Source organism: Fringilla coelebs (genome assembly GCF_963513975.1).
Source record: "Fringilla coelebs genome assembly, chromosome: 11".
In the NCBI taxonomy this organism is placed as follows: Eukaryota; Metazoa; Chordata; class Aves; order Passeriformes; family Fringillidae; genus Fringilla; species Fringilla coelebs.
Genome location: NC_140037.1, coordinates 5,348,140 through 5,373,691, shown reverse-complemented (window position 1 = coordinate 5,373,691; position 25,552 = coordinate 5,348,140). Strand labels below are relative to the sequence as shown.

The following is a 25,552-nucleotide window of genomic DNA, read 5'->3' as shown; positions in this document are numbered from 1 at the left end:
CTGAAATCCTGGCTCTGGGCAGGCTCCCTTTGATACCATCTCCTGTGCAAAGGTTTTGGTGCTTCAGTCTGAACTAGAATGGAAAATCAACAGCCGAGGAGGAAAAACACAGCTGCTCTGTTGAGCAGGGCATGTCAGCTGGGGCTGCTCTGCAGACAACGTGCTGGGAGGAAGATCTGTAAGGGAGCAGCTAGTTGAAGAAACAAACAATATTTATATGCCCTGCCTGTGGAACTGGAAATAAAACCTCCTTGCCAGTAAGAAACTCAGCCCAGCCCTCGAGGCCCCACCTGCTCCTGGGGAGGGCTGGCTCTATAAAGGGCTGCGGGCAGCGAGCAGAGCTCACAGCGGTGCGGGGCTCTCCGGGGAATCCTCTGCTTCCCGGGGGACCATGGCGAAGCGGGTGGCCGTGGTGCTGGCTGGCTGCGGGGTGTTCGATGGCAGCGAGATCCACGAGGCGTCGGCGGTGCTGGTGCATCTCAGCCGGGAGGGGGCTCAGGTAAGAGGCACCGGCAGGGTCCTGCTCGGGCTCCTCTTCCCGGCTCTGCTCCTCATCCTCTTCTCTCTTTGTCTCCGAGACAAACTCCCCAAAAGGCAAGCAGCGGTGCCTGGAGTCACTGGGAGCGGTGTGGAGGGGCTCTGCATCCAAACTCCCCAAGAGACTTTCCTGAATGCCTTCTCTCTTTGCTTCTCGCTTCACATCCTCTTTTCTCCTGCTATTTCTGTTTAAAAGACAGTTTGGGCTGTTTGAAATTCATTTTTTTAAAACCTTCAAAGAGTAGAAGTGAAAAATAGAATCAGAGAATCCCAGAATGGGTTGGGTTGGGAAGAACTAAGCTCATCCATTCCCATCCCCTGCCGTGGGCAGGGACACCTCCCACTATCCCAGGCTGCTCCAAAGCCTGTCCAGCCTGGCCTGGGACACTTCCAGGGACAGGGGTTCGTGAAACTTGAGTGGTAAAAAAGGTGCAGCTGCTCTAAAAGTCGGGAGAGCCGCTCCGTGAGACTGGGGAAGGAGGGAGGGAAAGCCTCTGGAAGATCTCACTCAGCTGTGAATCACCCACGGGTCTGGGTCGGAGCCCTTCCCCTGGGAATGGGAATTGCTGTGTGGAACACAGGGGTGACCTACCTGTGCCAGCCCCCAAGTTCCAAACCATTCCAACCCTGCCGTCGCTGTTGGCTCCAGGATGAGACTTGGCCAGAGGTTTTCTCCACTGTGTGTAATTTTACCTTTCCTTCTCCTGGAGCTGCTGCAGTCCTTCCCTCCCGCCATATCCCAGCCCAGCAGGCTCGGAGCCCGTCCCTCCCTCATCCCTGGATCGGCAGGGGCCTCTAGTGGAGGAAACTCGGGCGTCATTTCAATCCCTCCTTTTCTAAGGAAGCAGAGCAGCGTAGAATGGAATATTTCAGCTGCAAGGGAGCAGAGCTCAGTACCTCCCTCTCCACGGGAAGCTGCCATCAGGTTGCCTCTCAGCTTCTTTGTCTCCCACCTGGATAATTCCAAAGTCCTCGGCTGCTCCTCACAGGACATTCCTTCCTTCCAGGTGTTCCTTAAATCCTGCTTAAATTTTGGGGCCCAGAACTGCACAGGTGGGACAGTCCCAAAATCTGTTCACCACCCTCCACTCTTAATTTCTGCATATGAGCTTGAAAATGCTAAAGGAAGGGAAAACATTTTCCAGAAAAACACTCTGGCTTTGGGAAAACGGTAGGGAGAGGAAACTCCAAGTCCTGTGGGAAATGGGGTGGGACAGCAGCTCTCTGGGTGGTCACCCAGTAAGAGGGATTTAATGAGATATGGATGGACTCTTCAGCCCCCCAGACAAGCAGTTCTTAAACTACTGAAAGCTTCCTTCCTCCCTTCCCTCCTTCCTCCAAGCCAGCTGTTTCCCAAGGAAGCCCCTCAGCATTCCCACTCACAAAGGCCTGTGCCTTTCCCACGTTTCTCCATCGTTCCTGAAGGATAACAGCCCTCTCCCCTCACTCCAGGCTGAGGTTTATGCTCCCAACATCCCCCAGATGCACGTGGTGGATCACGTGAAGGGGCAGCCAACGCCGGAGCAGCGCAATGTCCTGGTGGAAAGTGCCAGGATAGCCAGAGGCAACATCAAGGACCTGGCCACGCTGGACGTCAAGGGGCTGGATGCCCTCATCATCCCAGGTAGGACTGTCTGGGGTCAGCTTAGATACTCCATAGGTCTGGAAGGCTGTGGGAGTCGTGGGATGGAGAGGGACAGGCTGGAGCAGGGCTTGGAAGGAGAGCTAATTTTAGTTCTTTTCTTGATTCTGGACAAATGCTGCCAACCATCCAATCCACCTGAGTATTCCACCGCACCTGGCAAAAATCCTGCCCTGGATATAATCTCTGGCTAAACTGTTTCTCTTTCCTCAGGTGGCTTCGGGGTGGCAAAAAACCTGAGCACTTGGGCCACGCAGGGCAAGAACTGCAGCATCTCCAAAGAGGTGGAGGGTGTCCTGAGGGCATTCCACGCTGCCCACAAACCCATCGGGCTGTGCTGCATCTCCCCAGTGCTGGCAGCCAAAATCTTCCCGGGCTGTGAGGTGACTGTGGGACACGACACGGAGTGTGAGCAGTGAGTGACCCGGGGGGGTCGGTGACAGTCATCCCAGGGTCCCCCCAAAGTCCTCAGGGATCCTGGCCAGGTGGTGAAAGCTCACAAGGAGCTGAATGCTATTGCTGAGAACTCAACTCTGCTGCCTCCAGTGAGGCCTTCAGCACCTCCAGCCCTTTTGGGGACAGAACAGGGAAAAGCAGAAATTCTGGAAGACTGATTTTATCATTTCTCAGCACAGGCGAAGGAATGATGAAACACCTGATGTGTTTGCATTTTTGTGACTTGTTTCCACAACTCTGATGCCTTTGAATAAGACACTTTTTATTTTACATTAATTTAAATGTAATTTATTATTTTAAATTCCCTGATGTCTCACAGACCCAGGGTAGGAAAAGCCTTTGCTGACTCTAAGCCAAGCAGATCCAAGGCAGGAACAGGATGGTTACCCAAGGCTTGGAGTGGGAAGGGAGGGAGGGAGTGAAACTATCTTCAGTCCTACAGGGAAGCTGTGACTGGATTCTCCCAGGAATGTTGATGGCTTTTGCTAGGAAGGAGTTTTTTTGCTAATTTGGAGGAAGTTGGTGGAAAAAGCCCACCCTAAACCTAAATCTAATTGTTGCCCAGGGAAGCTGTGGCTGCTCCATCCCTAGCAGTGTCCAAGGCCAGGCTGGACGGAGCATGGAGCAGCCCGGGATAGTGGAAGGTGTCCCTGCCCATGGCAGGGGTGGCACTGGGTGGGCTTTGAGGTCCCTTTTCACCCAAATCTTCCCAGTCCCCTATTAACATGAGCACTGGAGTGGGCAGAATTAGGTAGTGGAACATTCACTAGTAGTAGGTAGTGGACCTGCGCTGGGACACAGGTCTCATTTTGGCTTTACTTCAGATGTTCAACTCATTTGAACAGGAAGTTTTCCTGTCACATAGTCCTGGAGAAACTCCTTGAGCAGCAGATTTGGATCCTACTGAGCAGGTTTTGTGCCGTGACCACAGAACCTTCCCTTGGGCCCTTCCCCAAGCACGGTGTGTAGGAGATTCCCCACTCCATGTTTTCCTTCCCTGTTCCCTTGCAGGTGGCCTTATGCCAAGACTGCTGAGGCCATGAAGGAGCTGGGCTGCAGGCACGTGAACAGCCAGGTCACCGAGGCCCACGTGGACGCCAGGAACCGGCTGGTGAGCACCAGCGCCTTCATGTGCAACGCGCCCATCCACCACGTGCACGACGGCATCGGGAGCATGGTCAGGGAAGTGCTCCGGCTGGCCTGAGCTCCCACAGGCATCCAGCTCCTCTCCGTGGATCCTGTCCTTCCCCTCACACAGCAACAGCAAAAGTGACACTCAGTGGCTCTGCCCCAGAGCTCTGGTGGCAGCTGAGGAGGGACAATCCTGGAGGTGTGCTCTGCCAAGGACATGTCGCTCCCTGGCAGGAGCTCGGCTGGGAGCTGCCCTGGGATCGTGGGATGGGGTGGCTTGGGAGGGACCTTAAAGCTCATCTTGTGCCAGTCTCCTCCCATGGGCAATGACCCCTTCCAGTATCCCAGGCTGCTCCAAGCTGGCCTCGGACACTTCCAGGGATCCAGGTGCAGCCACAGCTTCTCTGTGCACCCTGTACCAGAGCCTCCCCACCCTCCCAGGGAGGAATTCCATCCCAAAATCCCACCTATCCCTGCCACAGGCTCCCACGGGGCCCAGGGTCAGCTGCTCCCCAACCCCTCCCTCAGAGCAGTGAATTGTGGCCAAAGGAAGGAACCCAGCTCTGCTACCAAATAAAACCTGATGCTTCTACTGAATTCTGAACTCTGCTTCTGACTCTGCCTTTCCCTCTGGATCAGGACAAGCTCTGGGGCAGTTGGGAAAATGATACAGGAAGAAATCCCCAGCACCAGCCCCACCTTGTTCTGCTGGGATTTGTCAAAACCCAGACTGGAGCAGGAATGTGACACTGCTGAGAGCAGGATCAGCCCCGTGTCACCGGCCAGCTCTGGTGGAAAGAGGTGAAATTCTTCTCTTGCATTAACAGGACCAGAGAATTCCAGGTTGGAAGGATCTCAAGGCTCAGCTGGTCCAACCTTGATAAAAATGCTGTCTAGAGAAGATGTCCCAGCAGCCTGTCCTGATGGATCCCAAAGTGCCCAAACTCTGGGAATCCACCACTTCCAACAGCTGGTTGTTTCATGGTGAAAAATTGTCCTATGGTGCTCATTCAGAATCTCCCCAGGAGTGTCCTGTACAGATTATCCCTTGTCCTTTCCATGGTTCCTCATAAAAAGGGAGTTTCCTTCTCCTTTGTAGCCACCCTTCAAATACCAGACGTGGTGACAAGATCTCCCCTAAATCTCAGTTTCCCAAGGCTGAACAAGCTCAAGTCTCTCAGCTTTTCCTCACATGGGAACCTCCCAGGCTTTGGATGATCTTTGTGGCCTCTGGATCCTCTCCAGCCTGGCCACATCTTTTTTTGGCAAAGTGGGGATCAAAACTCTTTCCACAACTCTGATGACTTAAAAATAAGATTGTATTTGAAATCCAATCCCATCTGCAGCCTCTGAGCATTCCTGCAAGCACAGAGCCCTCAGCAGCAGTACTGGGAATTTCCTTCTGCAAAGATTTCCTTAGCCATGTGAACTGAACACAAGGTAAATTGCAGCAGTTTATTTTTATTTTGAGTTTAAAGAATGCCCTAGAAAAGGGGGGAAGGGATAATCCCATAAAACAGGTTCTAAAAAGGTGGTTCCTGCAAATATGCCATAAAAAGAGTTCACTCTAGGGCCCAAACCAAGACATAAACCCGAAACAGATTTACACTGAGCAATAGATTGACACTGTCTGGTTTCAAGTCGTCTCTTTACCAAACTGAATCGTTCAGACCCATTTTTTTAGTCAGAAAAGGATCTAAATTTGGTCCCAAAAATGTGATTTGTGTATTTAAAGCAGTGTAAACATCATAACCAGCAACCACATTGTTGCCTGTAAACAGATTGGTGCAACCTGCTCCCAAACACCTTTAAAACTTAAAAATATTCTACACAAAAAACTTCTAACAGAACTGACCTGTATTTTCTGCTGCTTCCAAAGAAATCAAGACACCACAAAAGCGAAGCTCCCATTCCCTAAGGAGTGTACACAAGTGCCAAGGAATAAATCCCACTGGGCTTCAGTACAGGCCAGTCTTCTTCATGATCCTCAGGAATTCCTGCTCGCTCACTTGCCCATCCCCATCCCGATCTGCCTCATCAATCATCTCCTGCAAGAGATTTGGGGTCAGCATTCAGGCCTGGGGTTTCTTGGGAATCACTGGATTCATTCCGAATTCCAGCCACTCTTCAGCTGTGCTGGAGGGGACAATGTTGGCTCAAGCTCAGACAAATTATTTCCTGAAATCTGTTTTGCTGGGTGTATTTATAGAGAAATCTGACCAGGAAATATTATAGGAAAAGTCCCGAGGGAAACCAAGTGCTTGGAGCAGAGTCCTTCCTTTCACAGCACTGCTACTGCACAGAGCTGCAACTGGATGATCCCACTCCTACATCCATGTGGGCTCAACCACCCTCGACTTCAAAATCCACAGATTCCAGGAATTCCTCCCTTCCTACCAGCACAGGATTTTCCTCCCAGCCCCAGCACAAAGACCCAAAAGCACCAGATCCAAACCTGCAGCTCTTCATCAGTGAGGTTCTCCCCCAGCACTTTGGCCACACGTTTGAGGTTCTGGAAAGAGATTTTTCCAGTCTCATCATCATCAAAGAGTTTGAAAGCTTTGAGAATCTCCTCTTTGGAATCTTTTTCAGCCTTAAGAAAGAAAGAAAAAGTTTAAGGTAAAACAGGAGTGTTTGTGTTGTAGGTGACACTCAAAATAAAGTTATAAAAGATCTGATAGACTGAGAAACCCTTGGGGACAAATAAAGGAGCCCAGCTAGCAGGAATTGCACATTAAAAATTCAGACAGAGACACAACCAGAATTCCAGAATTTCAGGGTTTTTTTTCTGTCCTTGCCAGCCAGATATCTTTGGGATTTCACTATCAGGGTCTTCTGCTATTAAATACCTGGATTTTGAAAAGATTTTCCAAACCAGATTTAATCTAATGTAAATTAGAATTCAAGGGAAAAGAATACGCCCATGCCAGACATCAACCCTCCAAAAGCTTCCTGCAGGCCTGAGCTGGTTTCCATCTGTGAGAAAAACTTTTTTCCCTTTTTTCAAACACAAAATTCACCTCTGCTTGTTAAAGAAACCTGTTAATGATATAACGATTTTAATTTTTCCCTGAAAAAGGAGAGAATCCAGGATAGGGATTACCCCAACTTTTATATATTTAATTGTTAGGATTAAAATATATAGTGCTTTAATCTCCCTGTAAACCCAAAAGGAGATAAAGGATCCTGATCCACCTTCAAAATTCCCTTTGTCTGGAGCTGTGAAACATCCATACCATTCTCTGTGACATCACTGCCAGGAAGTCACTGAAGCTGATTTTTCCTGTTCCTTCCTTATCGATGTCTGAGATCATTTTCTTGATCTCTTCTTTCTTAGGTTCAAACCCCAGCGCCCTCATGGCCACCTGGAAGGACAAAACAAGTTATAAATCCTACAAAATTGTCACCAAAAGCACAGGAGAGGGAGAAAAAGTGTCCAAAATTCTATGTCTCCCACAAAACAGGGGCAGGCTGAGAGTGAGGCTGCTCTGCACTCACATTGGGATGCAGAAAAGAGGGATAGAAACATTCGTCTTTTGGAATTGTCCCTCAGCTAATCCAGGAGTTTCCTACACACACTCTCACCATCTTTAACTGGTCAACCACAGGGAATTTAAATAAGTTTCTTTTTCATTCTAGTGATAAAAATCTTGTTGGGAAACCATTTTCCTCCTTTGATATAGGGCCATATAATAGCAACAATAGCAATAATAACAAAGCATAAAATCCTCAACAAGGGGGGAGCCCCCACCACCACCTTTTTAATGGGCACAACCCCTTTTTTTTGATGTTTTATGCACAGAGAAGGAGTTGGGAAACAAAGCACAGAATTATACATGAATTATGAGCAGCCTGGCCCTAAACACACTGCATAAGAGCAGTAAAGAGCTGCAGTTAAAGAGAAAACCGTGCCTTTTGCACACCAGGTATTCTACTGGAGGGAGGAGGGGGAAACCCAGGAAATTCCTATGCTTTTTGAGGTTATATGAGCATTTATGGCCCTGTTCCCTTATAACCTCAGTGACTTCCAGCCCTAGGGAAACCTCGACCTTCAGCTCCCTGACATCGATGCTGCCGCTGCCGTCGGTGTCGAAGAGCTCGAAAGCGTCGTGGATCTCCCGCTGCTGCTCCTCCGGCAGCTCCAGCTTGGGATTCGCCTTCTTCCTTTGCGCAGCGGCTCCCAGCGACGGCTTCTTAAAGCCGCAGGCCTCGGCACGGTACAGCGGGGTCGGGGGGGAACGGGGGACTCAGCCCTGGCGCTCCCCCTGAGCCCCCGGCAAAACTCTGTGCCCCATCACTGCCCCTGAGCTCCCTCACTGCCCCTGAGCCCCCTCACTGCCCCTGAGCCCCCTCACTGCCCCTGAGCCCCATCACTGCCCCTGAGCCCCTGGCAAAACCCTGAGCCCCCTCACGGCCCCTGAGCCCCCCCTCACGGCCCCTGAGCCCCCCCTCACGGCCCCTGAGCCCCCCATCACGGCCCCTGAGCCCCCCATCACGGCCCCTGAGCCCCCTCACTGCCCCTGAGCCCCCGGCAAAACCCTGAGCCCCATCACTGCCCCTGAGCCCCATCACTGCCCCTGAGCCCCTGGCAAAACCCTGAGCCCCCTCACTGCCCCTGAGCCCCATCACTGCCCCTGAGCCCCCTCACTGCCCCTGAGCCCCCTCACTGCCCCTGAGCCCCATCACTGCCCCTGAGCCCCCGGCAAAACCCTGAGCCCCATCACTGCCCCTGAGCCCCCTCACTGCCCCTGAGCTCCCTCACTGCTCCTGAGCCCCCTCACTGCCCCTGAGCCCCCTCACTGCCCCTGAGACCCCTCACTGCCCCTGAGACCCCTCACTGCCCCTGAGCCCCATCACTGTCCCTGAGCCCCCTCACTGCCTCTGAGCCCCTGGCAAAACCCTGAGCCCCATCACTGCCCCTGAGCCCCCGGCAAAACCCTGAGCCCCCAGCAAAACCCTGAGCCCCATCACTGCCCCTGAGCCCCATCACTGCCCCTGAGCCCCCAGCAAAACCCTGAGCCCCCAGCAAAACCCTGAGCCCCCGGCAAAATCCTGAGCCCCCGGCAAAATCCTGAGCCCCACCACGGCCCCTGAGCCCCCCCTCATAGCCCCGGAGCCCCATCACGGCCTCTGAGCCCCGTCATGGCCCCTGAGCCCCCAGCAAAACCCTGAGCCCCCTCACGGCCCCTGAGCCCCCCCTCACGGCCCCTGAGCCCCCCTCCCTGCCCATGAGCCCCCTCACAGTTCTGGAGCTCCCTCCCAGCCTGTGAGTCTCCTCAGCCCCCCTCAGTGCCCTCACAGCGCCTTCATCGTCCCTTGACCGCCCCTGACCGCTCCTGACGCCCTCACGGCCGCTCCCCGCCCTCACCATCCCGCCGGCGTCTCGGCTCGCAGCCTCAATATCACTCCCTCCCATTGGCTGCCGTCCCCACGCCGCAGCTATGGCAACGCGCGCTCCTATTGGCTGGTGTGGTGGCAGAGCCAAAGGTGAATGAGCGCGTGAGAGAATCTCCTCCTTCCTTCGTTGCGATTGGTCGGAGTAAAGATGGGTTAGACCAATCAGCGAGCAGGAGCGGGCTGGCGCGATACTCGCCCTAGGGAAAGAGGCGGGACCAGGGTGAGTGGGGCGTGGCCTTGGCGGAAGCGCGGCGCTGATTGGTAGAGCGCAGGCAGGGGGCGTGGTCAAGGTGTGGCGGGGGCTGTCTGAGGGCGGCGGCGGCGAGAGGGGTCCGGGAGGGTCCGGCAGCCGGGAAAGGTGCTGGGAACGGCGCTGGGAACGGCGGGGAACGGGCTGGGGCTGCGGGACAGAGCCCGGGGTCCGTGAGAAGGGTCCTGGGGGCTGTGGGGAAGGAGCTGGGAGCTGTGGAAGCGTGCTGGGAGCAAGGGAGCCCGTCCTGGGGGCTGTGGGGAGGGCCCTAAAGGCCGAGGGGAGGAGGATGGAGGGCTCTGGGGTGGGGCTGAAAGAGCTGAGGGAGAACTGGAGATGCAGCAGTTCGTAAAGTGCATTCTGGAGAGGGATGAGGTGCTGAGGGGCAGGGGGTGGAAGAGGGGGATCACCCTGTGCCCCTGCTTTAAACCAGCTTGGTGCTCCAGGTGGACAGGCACCCATCCCGCCTCTTCTCGGCTTTTCCCTTGGAATTTCAAAGGGGTTTCCGAAAAATCAGTACCAAAGAGCCAGGCTAGCACCTGTAGTTGCTGATTTAGTTTGGAGGAGCAGGGAGCATTAACTCCCTCTCTTCATCCTTCTCCAGCATAATGGCTTCAAAGCTTCATTTCTGTAACTAGAAATGTGTTCTTCTATTGGGAATAAAAACTATTCTCCCTTTTTTCAAGGATTCTGGTGGACAGTGCCTCACCCAAGTCATGGCCACACGCCTTAGATCGGTGAGTTGGGGCTTCAGATGGTGCTTGGGGAAGCTTTGTCTTGCAGAAACAAATTCATAAATATTCTGCACATCACTAGGAAGACATGAGGCTGATCCTGCATTAATGATAATTCTGGGGGGAAAAACATGATTTTCCAAGGTATAATTTGGGTAGGTTGAATTCATCCCTTAAAATCAGTATAAACATGTAGCTTGGCTTGCCATAAATATTATGCTATGCAATATCAAATTATAGAGAGTTTATAATAAAATTCTATATAATTGTGGCTGCCCTGGATCCCTGGAAGTGTCCAAGGCCAGGTTGAATGGGGCTTGGAGCACCCTGGGGTAGTGGAAGTGTCCCTGTGGAAGGTGGAATAAAATGAGCTTTAAAATCCCTCCTGACCCAAACCAGTCTGGGATTCTGGGATTCCTTTGCAGCCTCTGCAGTGCCCTGGGGCTCAGAGGCAGAGGGCAGTATTCTGCTGCAGTAAAACTTCACTTCAAGCACATCTCAGAGCAGTTCGGTAGCTCTTGGCTCCTGGAGAGTGCACGGCCATCAGGGAATGCCAAAACAGTGTGGGGTGGAAGGGACCTAATGGGAAAGGGTGCAGGGAGAAGGGAAATGTCAGTAGAAGGGAGCAGCTGCCTTTGAGGAGAGGCTGAAACAGTTTCTGTCCCCTCAGCAGCCATCCCTCCTCTGACTGAATCCCCTCATCTTGGGGAACACTTGGCTGAACACTTCCAGGGCTGGGGACTCCAAACCTCCCTGGGCAGCTGTGCCAGGGCTTGGCCCCTCTTTCAATGAAGGAATGTCCCCTGACCTCCCCTGGCCCAGCCTGGGGCCGTTCCCTCTGCTCCTGTCCCTGCTCCCTGGAGCACAGCCTGACCCCCCGGCTGTCCCCTCCTGGCAGGAGCTGTGCAGAGCCACAAGGGCTCCCTGAGCCTCCTTTGCTCCAGGCTCAGCCCCTTCCCAGCTCCCTCTCCAGGCTGAGCCCCTTCCCAGCTCCTTCTCCAGGCTCAGCCCCTGCCCAGCTCCCTCTCCAGGCTGAGCCCCTGCCCAGCTCCTTCTCCAGGCTCAGCCCCTGCCCAGCTCCCTCTCCCAGCTCAGCCCCTTCCCAGCTGCTCCTCACAGGAGCTCCAGACCCTGATCTGACTCTCCTTTGCATGGCCCATCCCAAATAACTGCTGCAGCTTTGATGTAACTCCGGGAGCTCCTCACATTTCTCTCGTGGATGGCCCAACTCTTGGCAGCAGAACCTTTGTTTGAGGATGTGGCCTTTAAAGAGTTGTGAACAATCGCTGTCTTTGTGTGGCTCCCTCCGAGCTCTCTGCAGAGGTGGGGGTTGTGTTACAAGTAGGAGTAAAACTCTCTCCAGCCAGCACAGAGCATTCTTTGTGTAACAGCTCCCTTGGACTCAGGCCCTGGATCTTCTGTGCTGGCAGTGAGGTCCTTGGTCTCAGTCCAGTCAGACAAGTGGCCAGACTGAACTCTGTTAATTAGTGACTCCAATCACTGATTTACAAAGCTTAAAGAAAAAGAAAGGAAGAACTAATGGCCCAAAAGGACTGCCCCTGCCTTTACCTGGCTGCTTTCTTGGCTCTGAGTGTCGCAGGTTCTGATCATGGTGATGGTTTTAATGTTCTGAGATAGCTGTGGCAGGAGGCTGAAGCAAATCACATAATCATCCTGGACTGGTCTGGGTTGGGAGGGACCTTAAACCTCCTCCAGTTCCACCCCTGCTGTGGCAGGGACACCTCCTACTGTCCCAGGCTGCTCCAGCCTGGCCTTGGGCACTGCCAGGGATCCAGGGGCAGCCACATCTGCTCTGGGCACCCTGTGCCAGGGCTCCTCACGCTCCCAGGGAACAATTCCCTCCCAATATCCCATCCATCCCTACCCCCTGGCAGTGGGAAGCCGTTCTCTGTGTCCTGCCTCTCCGTGCTCTTGTAAATCATCTCTCCATCTTGCAGGCTCCCTTCAAATTTTGTTTGCTTTGCTATCCAAGCAGAGTTCATGGGGGCCAATCTTCTTTTCCTTCTCTCCTCCTTGAGCCTCTTGGTTGTGGGCATGAGGCAGAGTCCTTCCAAAATCCCAAAATCAGAGTGTCTGTAAATGTAACTCCCTGGGACAGCACACAGCTTTGATGTCTGAGTCTCCTCTGGTGGAGCTGTTGAGCAGAATTGCAGCTCCCTGAGCCCCAGAGAAGCTCAGGCCAGTGTGCTGTGTGTGCCTGTGTGTCAGGGAGGTTGTCCCTTCCTGACCTGTCCCTGTCCCTGTCCCTGTCCCTGCAGGCTGGCAGGAGCTGCACTGTGATCGGGGGCTCAGGGTTCCTGGGGCAGCACATGGTGGAGCAGCTGCTGGCCAAGGGCTACAGCGTCAACGTCTTCGACATCCGGCAGAGCTTTGAGAGTGAGCAGGTGACCTTCTTCCTGGGAGACCTGTGTGACAAGGAGGTGAGGAAGGGCTGCCTGCAAGAAATGCAGGCCTTGCACTTTCCTTTCTCTGAAGGAAACAGATCTGATGTCTGATGTCTGGATTCTGCTGTGAGCTGGAAAGAGCAGGACTGCTTTGTGCCTGGTGCCTTGCATTACTGTTAGCTGAGATTTACAGGGTAATTACAGCCCCTGGGCTAATTGCAGGGGGCTCTCCCAGCTCTTCTCAGCTCCATGAGAGTGGCACAACTCATATTCCCAACAGTCAGGGCAGGATGAGTTGGAGCCTTGGCCAAGGCCTGTGTGAGCTGTGTGGGAGGTGACTCTGAGACAGTCACCTGCACTCAGCCAGTGCCATGGGGAGCTTTAAACTTGCTGCTTCCTCAGGGACCCAGCTCCAGGGAGTCCTGAGCCTTGTACCTGCACCTGGGGATTGCAGGGAATGCAGCCTGGCCAGCCTCCAGCTCTGGGAAAGCTCCCAGGATTTCTCTGAGAAGAAGAGAGGATGTGGTGTGTGCTGAGGGCAGGACATTGTGGAGATCCTGGATGCTAATCCCATTCCAGCTGCACCTTTATGGAGGAACATGACTTGAAATGCAGCTGTTTCCATGAAAAAAGAGCTGGTTTATTTCCCTGCTGTTATTTTTTCCTGATATCCACCATGGCTGCTGCTCCATTCCCTTCTCCCCTGTGTTTCCTGCAGGCTCTGCTGCCAGCCCTGCAAGGAGTGTCCGTGGTGTTCCACTGTGCCTCACCAGCCCCTTCCAGTGACAACAGGGAGCTGTTCTACAAGGTGAATTTTATGGGAACCAAGGCAGTCATTGAAGCCTGCAAAGAAGCTGGAGTGCAGGTAAAGCTGGGAAAGCCCTGGAGACCAGGAGGGGCTAATGGACTTTGTGACATTGGCAGCACAGGCTAGGGTCAGCCTTGGCTGAGAGGGGGACAAAGGGCTCTGTGATACTGAATTCCCACTTGGCCCAAGAAAACCAGTGGAAGAGAGACTCTGGGTCTCCTGCTTAGTGTAAACTCAATCCCTGTTTGCCACAGAAAACCACATTCTGATTGGAATGGAAAAGCTTCCATTAAAATCTGTCCTGCCTGGGAGTCACCCTGGGAGAACAACACCTCCCAAGTGGCTTCTTTCCTGCTCTCATAAGGGAACAGCCCAGAGATGGCTTTTCCAGCAGTGGGAATATTCATGGCATCAATTCCCTCCCTGAATTCCTCACCATGGAATGAGGAGGAACACACTTGTGCCGTAATCTCAGTGCCATTTGGTTTAGAAAGTCAACTACCCACAAAAGGAAGAGCCTGAGGAAGCCAGCCTGGAATTGGAGACTGAATTTTCTCCTCAAACTACTTTGAGATCCCATAAGTTTTCATTTAAATTAATTTATTGAATTTATTTAAAATTTATTTATTATATTCATTTCTTTTATTTTCATTTCATTTATTTCATTTAAGTCACCAAACAAAAACATCCAAGGTTTCTTTTTTTGTTTAATCCACTGTGATCTGTTATTGCCAAGATGAGCAAATCTTTCTTTAAAACACTGGGGGTGTGTTAAGTGTTCCAAGTCTCTGATTTTCCTGGAGATGTTTCCCCTGTACTGACTGCCTTGGGCATTGTTGGAATGTTTTAATCTCCTTTAGGTAGGCACAGAATGAATTAAAAAGGGGGAGTTCTCTTACCTGCAGTTTCTATTAATCTTCTGTTAGACAAGTTATTTTCTGTAGGATCAGTTGGTTAAATATTATCATTATTATCTTTACTCAGCCTTTGTAAATAATGACCTTTTTACTTTAGGCTTTAAACAACTCTTTTCTCCCCTATCTCTTACAGAAATTGGTGTTAACCAGCAGTGCCAGTGTAGTTTTTGAGGGCACAGACATAAAAAATGGCTCAGAAGATCTCCCCTATGCACAAAAACCTATTGATTACTACACAGAGACCAAGATCCTGCAGGAGAAGGTATTTGCCAATGGTTAAATTGTTACTTTGGGATGTATTCACTTAATAAAAAGAGAATAAAATCAAGCTGTGGCATGAATTGCCACAGAGGTTGAATGAAATGCTGTGTGACACTGCAGAGGTGGTTCCAGAGGTGTCACTGCCATGGAAGAGCCACAGGATAATCCCAGTTCTCACCTGCCAAGCTTTGGTTTAACAGCAGTCAGGGGAGGATTTGTCCTCTCTGCTGCTTTTCCTGATTTGCAGCCTGAATTTGGAGTTGGGAATGTGAAAAAGGCACTGAGTAAGGAGGAGAGGAGGCCTGAACTAAGGGGCACAGGCCATTACTGAAAATATTCATGTTAAAGAAAGATCTCCAAACATCTGAGAGTTCACTGCTTTGGACACTTGCACAGCACCAATGTCTGCTCTTGTCATGTTCTTACTGCTGCAGCATCTGTGGTTTAAATATGGGATAACAATGTTTTCAATCCAAGGCAGCAGACCTTTTCTGGATCCTTTTTCCATGGCTTGCATTCAGCTGTGGGAAGAATCTGTGCTTTTTTGTGCCAGAAGAATTGAGAGAATTCCATGCTGATGCTGACAGTGTGAGAGGCTGGAAGGAATTTCCTCCACAAGAGCTTCATTAATTTTAATTGTGCAAACATCTGTTCCTTCCCCAGCACTTTGCAGTAACTGATAAAGGGGGAGCTGAGGAGCAGCAATCAGGGGTAGCCCCAGTGCTGCTGATTATGGCTTTGTTTTGGGGGAAACTCAAAGGATTTTGTTTGTGCCTCCTCCATAGAAGTCCCAGCAGCTGCTGGAAATGAAAACACGTTGTTTAGGAACTCCCAGGAGAATGAAATCTGCTCCAGAATTGCTGAATGTGCTGCTGGAGCTCCAGGGAGGTGGGATCAACCCCTCCTGAGAGAGATCCAGGAGGGCTGGGGTGGGTACACTGCTGGGAAGGACAAAAATGGAATTCCTGAATGTCCTCTGCTCCAGGTCTTGCACAGGGTTCATGGAGAGGAGGAGCTTGGAAAGCTCCTCTGGCTTCTGGGGTGTTCAAAGAGAAAAGCAAAGCCTTCCCTTCCTTTGTCAGTTTATTAAGTGCTCAACCATAAAAACTGGTTTGTGTCTGTTTTTCTTATCAAGGAGAATTGGGAAAAGAGATAGGAACAAAGGAAGGATCACTTGGAAAGACAAGAGGGGATAATAATTCTTCCAGTGCTTCTTCCCAAGGAGATGGGGAGCCCCCAGCTGCTTCAGTGATGACTGTGGGACGTTGGGACCCTGGCTGCTGAGAATTTCAGACTTTCTGTGCTGCCAGGCACTGACCCCCAGGAGAACACTGCATTGACCTGAGGCTGTGGAGAAGCTTCCAGAATGGAATGATAGCACTGAGATTATGGGTGTGGAGTTTGAGTAGAAGTGTGTGATGTCACAGGGTGGAAAACTTAGGGTTTAAGGGTTTAGAATATAGCAATATATATAAAACAAGATGGAGGTTTTAGGGTGGAGGCTGCTCCTTCTTCCCCACCTTGTCCCCCACCTTGTCCCCCACCTTGCCCCCCCCCCTTCTCCCCCCCTTCTTCTCCCCCTTCTCCCCCTTCTTCTCCGTGGGTTTGGGTGGTTTTATGTAATTGGATAAAAAAGTCCCCATTGCCATTGGGTGGTTGGTTATTGGGTTAAAAGTAAAAATAATTTAGGTGTCATTTCTTAATTGGACAGTTTAGCCTTAAAAGGCCTTGGAGTGAGAGAGATGGGGCTCCATTTTTAGTTTGTTAGAGAGAAGTGCTGTAGAACTCAGGGTTTGTGAGACTGTGACAGAGATAAGAACTAATAAACATCTGAGTCTCAACAAGAAATACTCTCTCCCACATTTAATCCCTGGCAGAAAAGAAGTTAAGACTCCACTGTGGGATGCATTGCTGAGCTCTGTTTTCCTTCTTTATTTTCTTCTCCTCTTTCTCTACAGGAGGTGCTCAGTGCAAATGACCCAGACAACAATTTCCTCACCACTGCAATCCGTCCCCATGGAATATTTGGTCCCAGAGACCCTCAGCTGGTTCCCATCCTCATCCAGGCAGCTCGGAGTGGCAAAATGAAGTTCATTATTGGGTGAGCAAGGTCCAGGCATTTCAGAGCTGGGGCAAAATCAATGCTGGATCTACAAAGCCCTTTTGGAAGGGAACAAAAGGAAATCAGTTGTGTTGTTTCTTTTATTTTTCACTTTCCAGGGTTTTTCTTCCTTAAAAAATCCTATATCAGGGGCTCACTCCCTGCCGTGGTGAGTGTCCATAATGCCAAAGGAATATCCATGAGGAAAGCTGGCATGCCTTGAGCTGTTGGAGAGCTGTGCCATTAATATGAGACAGCTCAGATTACTTGCTGTTCATTTATACCACTTGTGGTGTTTGAGGTTCTGGCAATTAAAATCCCTATTAAATATGAAACACGAAAAATATGACCTGAAACTGCAGCACCAGAGAGTGGGAGAAGGGGAAACTTGGGATGAATTTATCCTGGGGGAAGTCCTTCCTTTTGCCTCAAGCAGATTCTTGGCCCAGCTTGCCTTGGGGCTAAATTCCTTTTCTGTGTGCAGGGATGGAAAGAACTTGGTGGATTTCACCTACGTGGAGAACGTGGTGCATGGGCACATCCTGGCTGCAGAAAAGCTGCACAAAGGCTCTCCCCTGTGTGGGAAGGTGAGAGGGGAGGGGAGGAGAGGGAAGGGAAGGGATCCCCAGCCTCTACTGTGGGATCCATGCTGATTCCTGAGGGCCCTGGACATCATCCTGCAGGCCAGCTGCTCCGGGTTTTCCATCTGTGGTGAGCATTGAGGATGCTCACCTGGGCTGAGCTGGATGGATATCCTGGAATTTCCTGGTCTAAAACTCCTTGGGAAGGGCAATCCAGGCAGAACTGGGGCAGCCAGGAGGCACACATGGAAACACAGCAGCTTTTGGGACACAGTTCAGAACAGGAGGAGCTTTTCCAACTTTTCCTGGTCCTGCTGTGCTCTGGGCACACTGGGGTGTTTTAACCCATCTGGTCTGTGCTGTGGCAGCCAGTTTGGTTGACATTTATGAGGAATCCTGGCCTCTGGGGTGCTGGCAGTAGCTGGTTTCCTTGGAAAAGCAGGGATTCCCCCCTCTTCACACAGAGGTGGGCAGTGCAAAGCAGTTTGTCAGGATGGTGTGTGCTCTGGCCCAGGTCAGGGGTGTCACGTGCTCACATAAGCAGGAGAGGGGCCAGCACAGAGCCAAATCTGGGAAATCCACCATGATTTTAACCCCTGGCTTCTCCTCTCCCTGTCTTCCAGGCCTTTCACATCACCAACGACGAACCAATTCCCTTCTGGACGTTCATGTCCCGCATCCTGACGGGCCTGGACTACGACCCTCCCAAGTACCACATTCCCTACTGGCTGGCCTATTACCTGGCCCTGCTGCTGGCCCTGCTGCTGACCCTGCTTAGGCCCCTGGTGACTATCAAGGCCACCTTCACCCCCATGAGGGTGGCCCTGGCTGGCACCTTCCACTACTACAGCTGTGAGAGGGCCAAGAGGGCCATGGGCTACAGCCCCGTGGTCAGCCTGGACGAGGCCATTGCCAGGACTGTGCAGAGCTACCCCAGCCTGCGCCGGGCCAGGGCCTGACACCCTGCCTGGGGCCCCTGCTGCCCGAGTGCCATCATTTCTGACAGCTCAACATGCAGCACAGGGCACCAGTTCCCAGCAAAGAGGAGTTCTCCTGAAGTCTCTGCTCCTCCTCCTCCTCGCCATTCCATGTGGGACCTGTGCTGACAGTTTGTTTCTTGGATGGGACTTCTTGTTTGGAAACAGCTGCTGAACTCTCTGGGCTGTGAATAAACACCCTGCTGTGCCCTCTTCAATCCAGAGCAGGCGCACCAGCATTCCTACTCCTCTCCCTCCACCCTTGTCCTGTGTTTTGTTGCTCTGGTGACAGCAGCCACCCCTTCCCAGAGCTGCAGGCTGGGTCACAAACACTTCCTGGGGCTGGCTCCCCTCTGCACTTTGGCTTTGCTCTCCACAAGAGAGCCCTGTGCCAGAAAGGACTTCTGTCACCATCTCTGAAATCATTACAGCTCTTCTGGTTTTCCCTCCATGATCGGGGGGGGTTTGGCTTCTCCCTGAGGCAGAAGAAGGAACCCACAAGAAGTGTGTTCCTTTGTCCATGCAGGATTTATTTCTGTTCCAAAAGAACCCAAGTAAATCACAGAGAGCTGACTTTGCAGCTTTGTGTCCCATCTCTGAGAGGGCAGATCCCCCTCTCAGCACAACCAGGATGTTAATGATTCCCTTTTGGGGCAGAGATCTTTGGGAGCTGCCTGGCAGCTGCCCCAGCGCTATTCTGCAGACCTGCAGTGCTGGGAAGATCCTGCAGCACCAAGCTGCTCCTCCCTGCCCTGTCAGTGCTGCTCACGGGGATTTTTGGTGCTCTGACCACTTAGTCCATGGAAAAACCTCTTTTCCACAAGGAAATGGATACAAAGCAACAGTCCCCAAGCTATTTCCTCTGACTTGTATGTTAAATGTTCTTTGCCCTCTAATCTTTCTAAGCACTTCAGTTCTGGTTTGGTTTTAAATGAGGGGTTTAGGTTCGAGCTGGAGTTTTGCCCTGTGCGAATTCCTGGATCCCTGGGAGTTCTGGTGTTTCAAATTTCAGAAGGCTGGGAAGTGCCTCAGTCACAGAATTGTGGAATTCCAGGATGGTCTGGGTTGGGAGGGACCTTAAAGCTCATCCCATTCCACCCCCAGGGACATCTTCCACTGTCCTGGGCTGCTCCAAGCCCCATCCAGCCTGGCCTGGACACTTCCAGGGATCCAGGGGCAGCCACAACCTCCTTAACCTCAATGTGCTGCTATAGTCTGATTAAATGGGTTTTATTTGGACCTTTGGCTGTTTTCTGGGGCAAAAAACCCCACATTGGGCTTTTTTTTTCTTAGGAATTTTGATTTGCTAGTTAACAGCTGGTTTTACTAACCTTGGTCTTGCAGCAAACACTGGCCAGGTGCTTGGGCAAGCTGCCACCACCCTGCTGGGCGCTGCTCAGCCCCTGAGAGCAGGGTCAGGTGGAAGGGGAAAGATCCAGGATTCCCCAAAGCCAAATCAGAGGTAAATCACTACATCCCTGTCAGATTATGCCCTTTTCTGACTTAGAGATGGGGCAGCTGAGAGGAGGTTTAAAAACTTTCATTCCATTTTCAGTCTCATGTGAAGGGTGAGACAATACAGATGTTAAAATTCACGCTATTACAATCAGAAGCTTTCTATCAAACTTTTAAAATTCTCTACAAATTCATTGTCCACACATCACCTTCGGCCTCTAGGTGGCATTTCCCAGCCCGGCAGCTCCAGTCCAGCCCAAAAATGCCGTGGCTGCGCTTGGACACAGGTCAGGGCGGGGTCACTCCTCTCCCTGTCCTGGCAGGGGGAGCTGAAGGGGCTCCAGAGCTGAAGGCCCTGGAAGCTGAGCTCGGCTGGAGCAGAGCAGGGCAGGGGGGTTCCCTCTCCCGGGAAGGGACCCAGAGCTTTGCTGGGCTGGGGAGCTGGGCTCAAGGGCAGGGCTGTGCATACCTGGGCTAGGGAGCAGGGCTGTGCACACCTGGGCTGGGGAGCAGGGCTCAGGGGATACCCAGGGCTGTGCACACCTGGGCTGGGGAGCAGGGCTCAGGGGATACCCAGGGCTGTGCACACCTGGGCTGGGGAGCAGGGCTCAGGGGATACCCAGGGCTGTGCATACCTGGGCTGGGAGCAGGGCTCAGGGGGCACCCAGGGCTGGGCTCTGCACACCTGGGCTGGGAGCAGGGCTCAGGGGGCACCCAGGGCTGGGCTCTGCACACCTGGGCTGGCAGCTCTCCCGGTGCAGTCAGGGAGCTGCCAGGTTCCTCTGGCTCTGAGCGCTGCTGTTTCCCAAGCCCAGGTAAACAGGGAGTGCTGGAGCCTGGCTGTCCCTCCATCCCTGGCCACAACACAGCAGAGCCTTGCTCCATCCACAGCCTTTTCCAGCCCTGCTCCAGCCTCCTCTCATTTTCCAGCTCTAACAGGCATAAATCCTGTCCTGGGTTTTTTGGGGAAGTGATGAGATCCTTCTATTGTGCCCTGCCTGGATATGTTTTTGTGCCACCTCTTCATCACTGGGAGGGTGTGGAGCTGCTGGAGCAAGTCCAGAGGAGGCACCAGGATGCTCAGGGGGATGGAGCAGCTCTGCTGGGAGGAAAGGCTGAGGGAATTGGGATGGTGCTGCCTGGAGAGGAGAAGCTTTGGGGTGACCTCAGTGTGGCCTTGCAGTGCCTGAAGGAGCCAACTGGAAACATGGGGAGAGACAATTGACAAGGGAGGGAGGGAGGGACAGGACACAGGGAAGGATTAGGTAGGATATTGGGCAGGAATTGTTCCTGGCAGGGTGGGCAGGCCCTGGCACAGGGTGCCCAGAGCAGCTGGGGCTTCCCCTGGATCCCTGGCAGTGCCCAAGGCCAGGCTGGACACTGGGGCTGGGAGCAACCTGGGACAGTGGGAGGTGTCCCTGCCATGGCAGGGGTGGCACTGGATGGGTTTTGAGGTCCCTTCCCACCCAAACCATCAGGGATTTTTATGGCTTCCAGTCTGTATTCTGTGTGTGTCAGCAAGCAGAGGCTGTGAAGCAGAATTGCCATTATCAAACTTTCCTTCCAAACATCCAGGATCAAATGCAGGTGCAGTCTGTCCCTGTCAGGAACACTCAACAGGAGCTCCCCACGACTTCAAAGAGTTCCCTGGAGCACTCTCATCAAACTCCTCATCTCCCTCTCTCTGCTTTCCTGGCTTTTCCTTGCTGCAGCTCCTCATTTTGCTGACCTGAGATTGGTTTTGGCAGTGGGAGAGATAAGGAGAGATCTTCTGTTGCTTATCCTGGAGAAGGGAGAGGGAGGGAAGGGAGAGGAGATTACAAGTGCTTTTCTAGGTGGAGTTAAGGTAACCAAAACCTCCATTCCCCTCTTACTTACAGGGATTGCAAAGGGAACTTGCTCGGGAGGATTGATCAAGGAATTCCTTTCAGTGCTGCCCTTGGAACGTGGGGGAAGACCTGGTCCAGACACACCTCCAGAGAGGAGAAAGGGTGGCTTGGGTGTAATTACCAGAAGTAGGTAAGAGAAAAATGGATGAAAGCAGGTTAGAAATGACCCTGCATGTTCAGGGAGCAAAAAGGCTCAGGGGGCACTCCAGGGGTGTGCAAGGGGTGTCCAAGGTCAGGCTGGGAGCAAGCTGGGACAGTGGAAGGTGTCCCTGCCCATGTGGTGGAACAAGAGGGGCTTTGAGGTCCCTTCCAAGCCAAACCATTCCGTGATTCAGGGAGGTTTGGGAGCAGTGTGCATCCTGCAAGCACTGGGGGATTTCCAGACACAGGGATCCAGGCCACGCTGCAGGGCTCCAGCTCAGCATTTTGGGAAGCTGTGGAAGGGGTGTTTTCCATCCCAGTACATCCAGTTACCCCAACGTGCTGATGGCAGGGAGCACCGGGACATTCCCACAGCTCCAGCCGAGGCAGGCTGGGCTGGCTCTGCTTCCCGGGAGAATTCTCTCCAAGTTTCGCTGCTGCTTGTGCAAGCCCCGGGCCGGTGCCAGGCCCACGGGGGGAGAGTGGTGCAACCCAGGCCCTGTCAGGGCAGGGGGAAGAGCAGCTTGTTTGCCTCAGAGCCTGCAGGGACCTCGCTGAGCCGCTGAGGATAAATCAGCATCTCCCTGCTTGCGCCAGAGCAGCTTTGGGGTGTTGTGGTGGCACCACGGTGTCCCCGCCACAGCTCTGCCTCTGCCGTGCCCTGACTCTGCTGACAGCACCACTTTGTGTTGTGCTGGCACTCCTGAGCTCCAGCAGCGTGCAGGTGTGTCCCTGACCACGGGCAGGTTGCTGTATTCCTGCAGGGAATCCTTGGGATTGACAATGCCCTGCTGCCACCTGCTATTAGGAAGGTGAGGCCTGGCGTTCTGGCAGAGCTCTGCAGTGACACCTCATGAAAAACCAGTTTGATTCCCTTGTAACAAATGGGTGTAGTGGTTTTACACCCTGCGACTCATCCCGGCTGGGCTTGGGGCTGGTGGCACCTCTGCAAAGCCCTCAGCACTGCTGGGTTCCTGCCCTGCCCTCCCCCCGCAGCACCAGGGAGGGGCTGCACAAAGTGGCATCGGCAGAGCAGGAAATGTTCCAGAGCAGCTCCCGGCTCTGGAGTGGGACTCCTCACCACCAGAAAATACTGGGAAATGTTACAGGATGTTACAGTGGCTGTTCAAATACAGGCTGGGCTGTGAGGCTGTCTCTGGGCAGGAATCACCTTTGCCGTAGGAATGATTTGGTGAAACCCCCTTGCCATGGAATTGGCTGTCTGGATTTCCAGGGTGGAGCAGGTTCCCTGTGCACATCCCTGTTCCTGCAGGAATGAGCTGTGGGGTTACAGCTGTTGGCACCCAGCTGCTCTGGTAGTGGCAGAACAAGGATCAGTCAGTGCCAGCTGTGGGGCATCTTCATGAGAAAGGGTCTCTGTGCTTTCCTCGGAGAGCAGATCCTGTGAAAATCCATTTCCTGGTGGAGTCAGATACTCCAGGCTGAAATTTACTTGGTAACAATAATGTTTTTAACTGGAGCCGGGGAAAAGACTCTGTTTTCTTGCTCTCCTATGCTGCAGGAGTGTGTGTGTGCCCCTGGAGAAGTTGGGGGGTTGGGATGGGATTCAGGACCTTGCTCCTGCTCTGGGCTGGGCTCAGGCACAGCTTTACCTGAGCCTTGGCTCGTGGCTGAGGAGGGGGCCAGGCCTGCAGGGTGGGGGTTCAAGCCAGATCCTCTTGGTTTAACCACATTCAGCGGGAAAATGGAAAAATTTCCCTCTTGGATTCCACTCAGGTCGGGTGAGTATAAAGGACTTTTTGTGTTGTTGACTTCAGCACACTCGAGTTTCCTCCAGAGGTGTGCAGGGCACCTGTGCTGCTCCAGGTGGGGCTGCTCCTGCCAGGGAGACCAAGACTGGTGTGTTTTCCTGGAGCATCCTGAATTTGGCAGTGTTGAAGTCCCACTGTGAGCAGCTCCCTAGCAGAAATCTGGAGTCTATCCCTGAGCCTCTGGCAGAAGCTGTCAGATCCTTCAGGCCCTGAAAGGCCACACTGAGCTCACCCCAAGCTTCCCCTCTCCAGGTGAACAATCCCAGCTCTCCCAGCCTTTCCTCCCAGCAGAGCTGCTCCATCTCTGCCCATCGTGGAGCCTCCTCTGGGCTCTCTGAGCAGCTCCAGGTCCCTCCTGTGCTGGTCCCAGGGCTGGGGCAGCTCTGCAGGTGGGCTCTCACCTGAGGGGCAGAACCTCAATCCCCTTCCTGCTTCCCACACTGTGGGGATGCATGGAGCCAGCAGTGACTCCTGGGGTGCTGCTTTGGGAGCTCATCATCCTCATCCTCTCATTGCTCGATGTTGAGGTGCTCATAACAAATACCTTTTATTTTTGCCCGGTTTTTGAACATTCAGCATGGAACAGTGTGTTCCCACCGGGAAAAACCCGAGGCTGAGTGCCTGGGTGTCCCTGTTGTGCCTGGGGAGCTGGTGTACCTGCAGGGCTGGCCGGGCTGGGCTGTTACTCACTGCTCTTTCAGGGGAGAGCCGGGACAAACCTTCAGCAAACGCTGGCATGACTCAGGGCTTACCGAAAATAAAGCTGCTCTGTCAGCTGGAGCCCTGGAGCAGAGGATGCTGGACCAGGAAGGGTCCGGGCTGCGTTTTCCAGCACCGAACCACTCCGGTTTCCCTGAGCCGGACCCCGAGCCCGCCCCGCCGGCAGCTCAGGGCGCGGCCCTGGGAACAGCCCGGCTTATCTCAGCCGGGATCAGCGCAGCCACCGAGCCCGGCTCAGCTGAGCCCGGCTGCTGCTGAGCCCGAGCAGATCGGAGGGGAAGATCTGGGACTGCAGTAACGCCTTAATGCCTGAAAATCCCTGATGTCATCCTCGCTGTGCTGCTGGGAGCCAGGGCTGGGTCATCGGCCCTGTTCCAGCACATCCCGATGGGATGGGATGGGGATGGGATGGGATGGGATGGGATCCATGGGATGGGATGGAGATGGGATGGGGTGTTTGCCCATCATCCCACAGCAGGAGCTTTCCTTTCCAGCTGCTACAGGCTCAGCATTACCTGTGCTTGAACTGGGGACAGTGGATCCTGGTGGGAGCTTGGTTGGGGCTTCATCACTTCCAGGGCTGGAGCCCCTCTGGAGCCAGGCTGGGAGAGCTGGGGGTGCTCACCTGGAGAGGAGAAGCTCCAGGGAGAGCTCAGAGCCCTGCCAGGGCCTGAAGGAGCTCCAGGAGAGCTGGAGAGGGACTGGGGACAAGGATGGAGGGACAGGACACAGGGAATGGCTCCCACTGCCAGAGGGCAGGGATGGATGGGAGATTGGGAATTGGGAATTGTTCAATGGCAGGGTGGGCAGGCCCTGGCACAGGGTGCCCAGAGCAGCTGGGGCTGCCCCTGGATCCCTGGCAGTGCCCAAGGCCAGGCTGGACACTGGGGCTGGAGCAGCCTGGGACAGTGGGAGGTGTCCCTGCCATGGCAGGGGTGGCACTGGGTGGGCTCTAAGGTCCCTTCCAACCCAAACCATTGTGGGATTCTCTGGCTCTTGCCGCACTGTGGCAGTGCCAGGCTGAAGCTCTGAGTCCTCAGGACAGCTACAAACACCCAGCCCCAGCTGCCAGGCTCTAGGGATGGGCAGAGGGTGAGTCCCAGGGTCTGGCCGTGCCAGGCTGTCCCCACAGCCGGCCCTCGGGGACCGTGCGGTGACCGGAGCAATTAGAAAGGGAAATCAAATGAGGAAGAGCGGAATGCCCGGCCATTTCCTGTGGGATTATCACACCTGTGGGCCTCGCTAATGAGTTCTAAGTAGACAATCAGTGTCGAGGGCTAATTACAGCCCCGCTCCCTGATGCTCCCCGGGTACCACTGCTCCAAAGGCTCCGAGCCCTCGCTACCCGAGCAGCATCGGGGGTCCCGCTCCCCCTGCC

General features: G+C 53.4%; 2 protein-coding genes across 2 annotated transcripts; both read left to right on the top strand.

The window, feature by feature from the left end:
• Positions 1 to 369: 369 nt before the first annotated feature.
• Positions 370 to 4,264, top strand: LOC311157891 (glutamine amidotransferase-like class 1 domain-containing protein 3, mitochondrial). The gene is made up of 4 exons (XM_084212929.1): positions 370 to 499; positions 1,990 to 2,161; positions 2,393 to 2,594; positions 3,647 to 4,264. Exons 1-4 carry the CDS (start codon positions 392 to 394, stop codon positions 3,837 to 3,839), a joined length of 675 nt encoding a protein of 224 aa, XP_084069055.1. The 5' UTR covers positions 370 to 391; the 3' UTR covers positions 3,840 to 4,264.
• Positions 4,265 to 9,495: 5,231 nt separating this feature from the next.
• On the top strand, positions 9,496 to 18,286 carry NSDHL (NAD(P) dependent 3-beta-hydroxysteroid dehydrogenase NSDHL). The gene is made up of 8 exons (XM_084212853.1): positions 9,496 to 9,521; positions 10,100 to 10,150; positions 12,427 to 12,588; positions 13,271 to 13,417; positions 14,411 to 14,539; positions 16,497 to 16,639; positions 17,124 to 17,226; positions 17,844 to 18,286. The coding sequence occupies exons 2-8, from the start codon at positions 10,130 to 10,132 to the stop codon at positions 18,177 to 18,179; spliced, it is 1,041 nt and encodes a 346-aa protein (XP_084068979.1). The 5' UTR covers positions 9,496 to 9,521; positions 10,100 to 10,129; the 3' UTR covers positions 18,180 to 18,286.
• Positions 18,287 to 25,552: the final 7,266 nt, after the last annotated feature.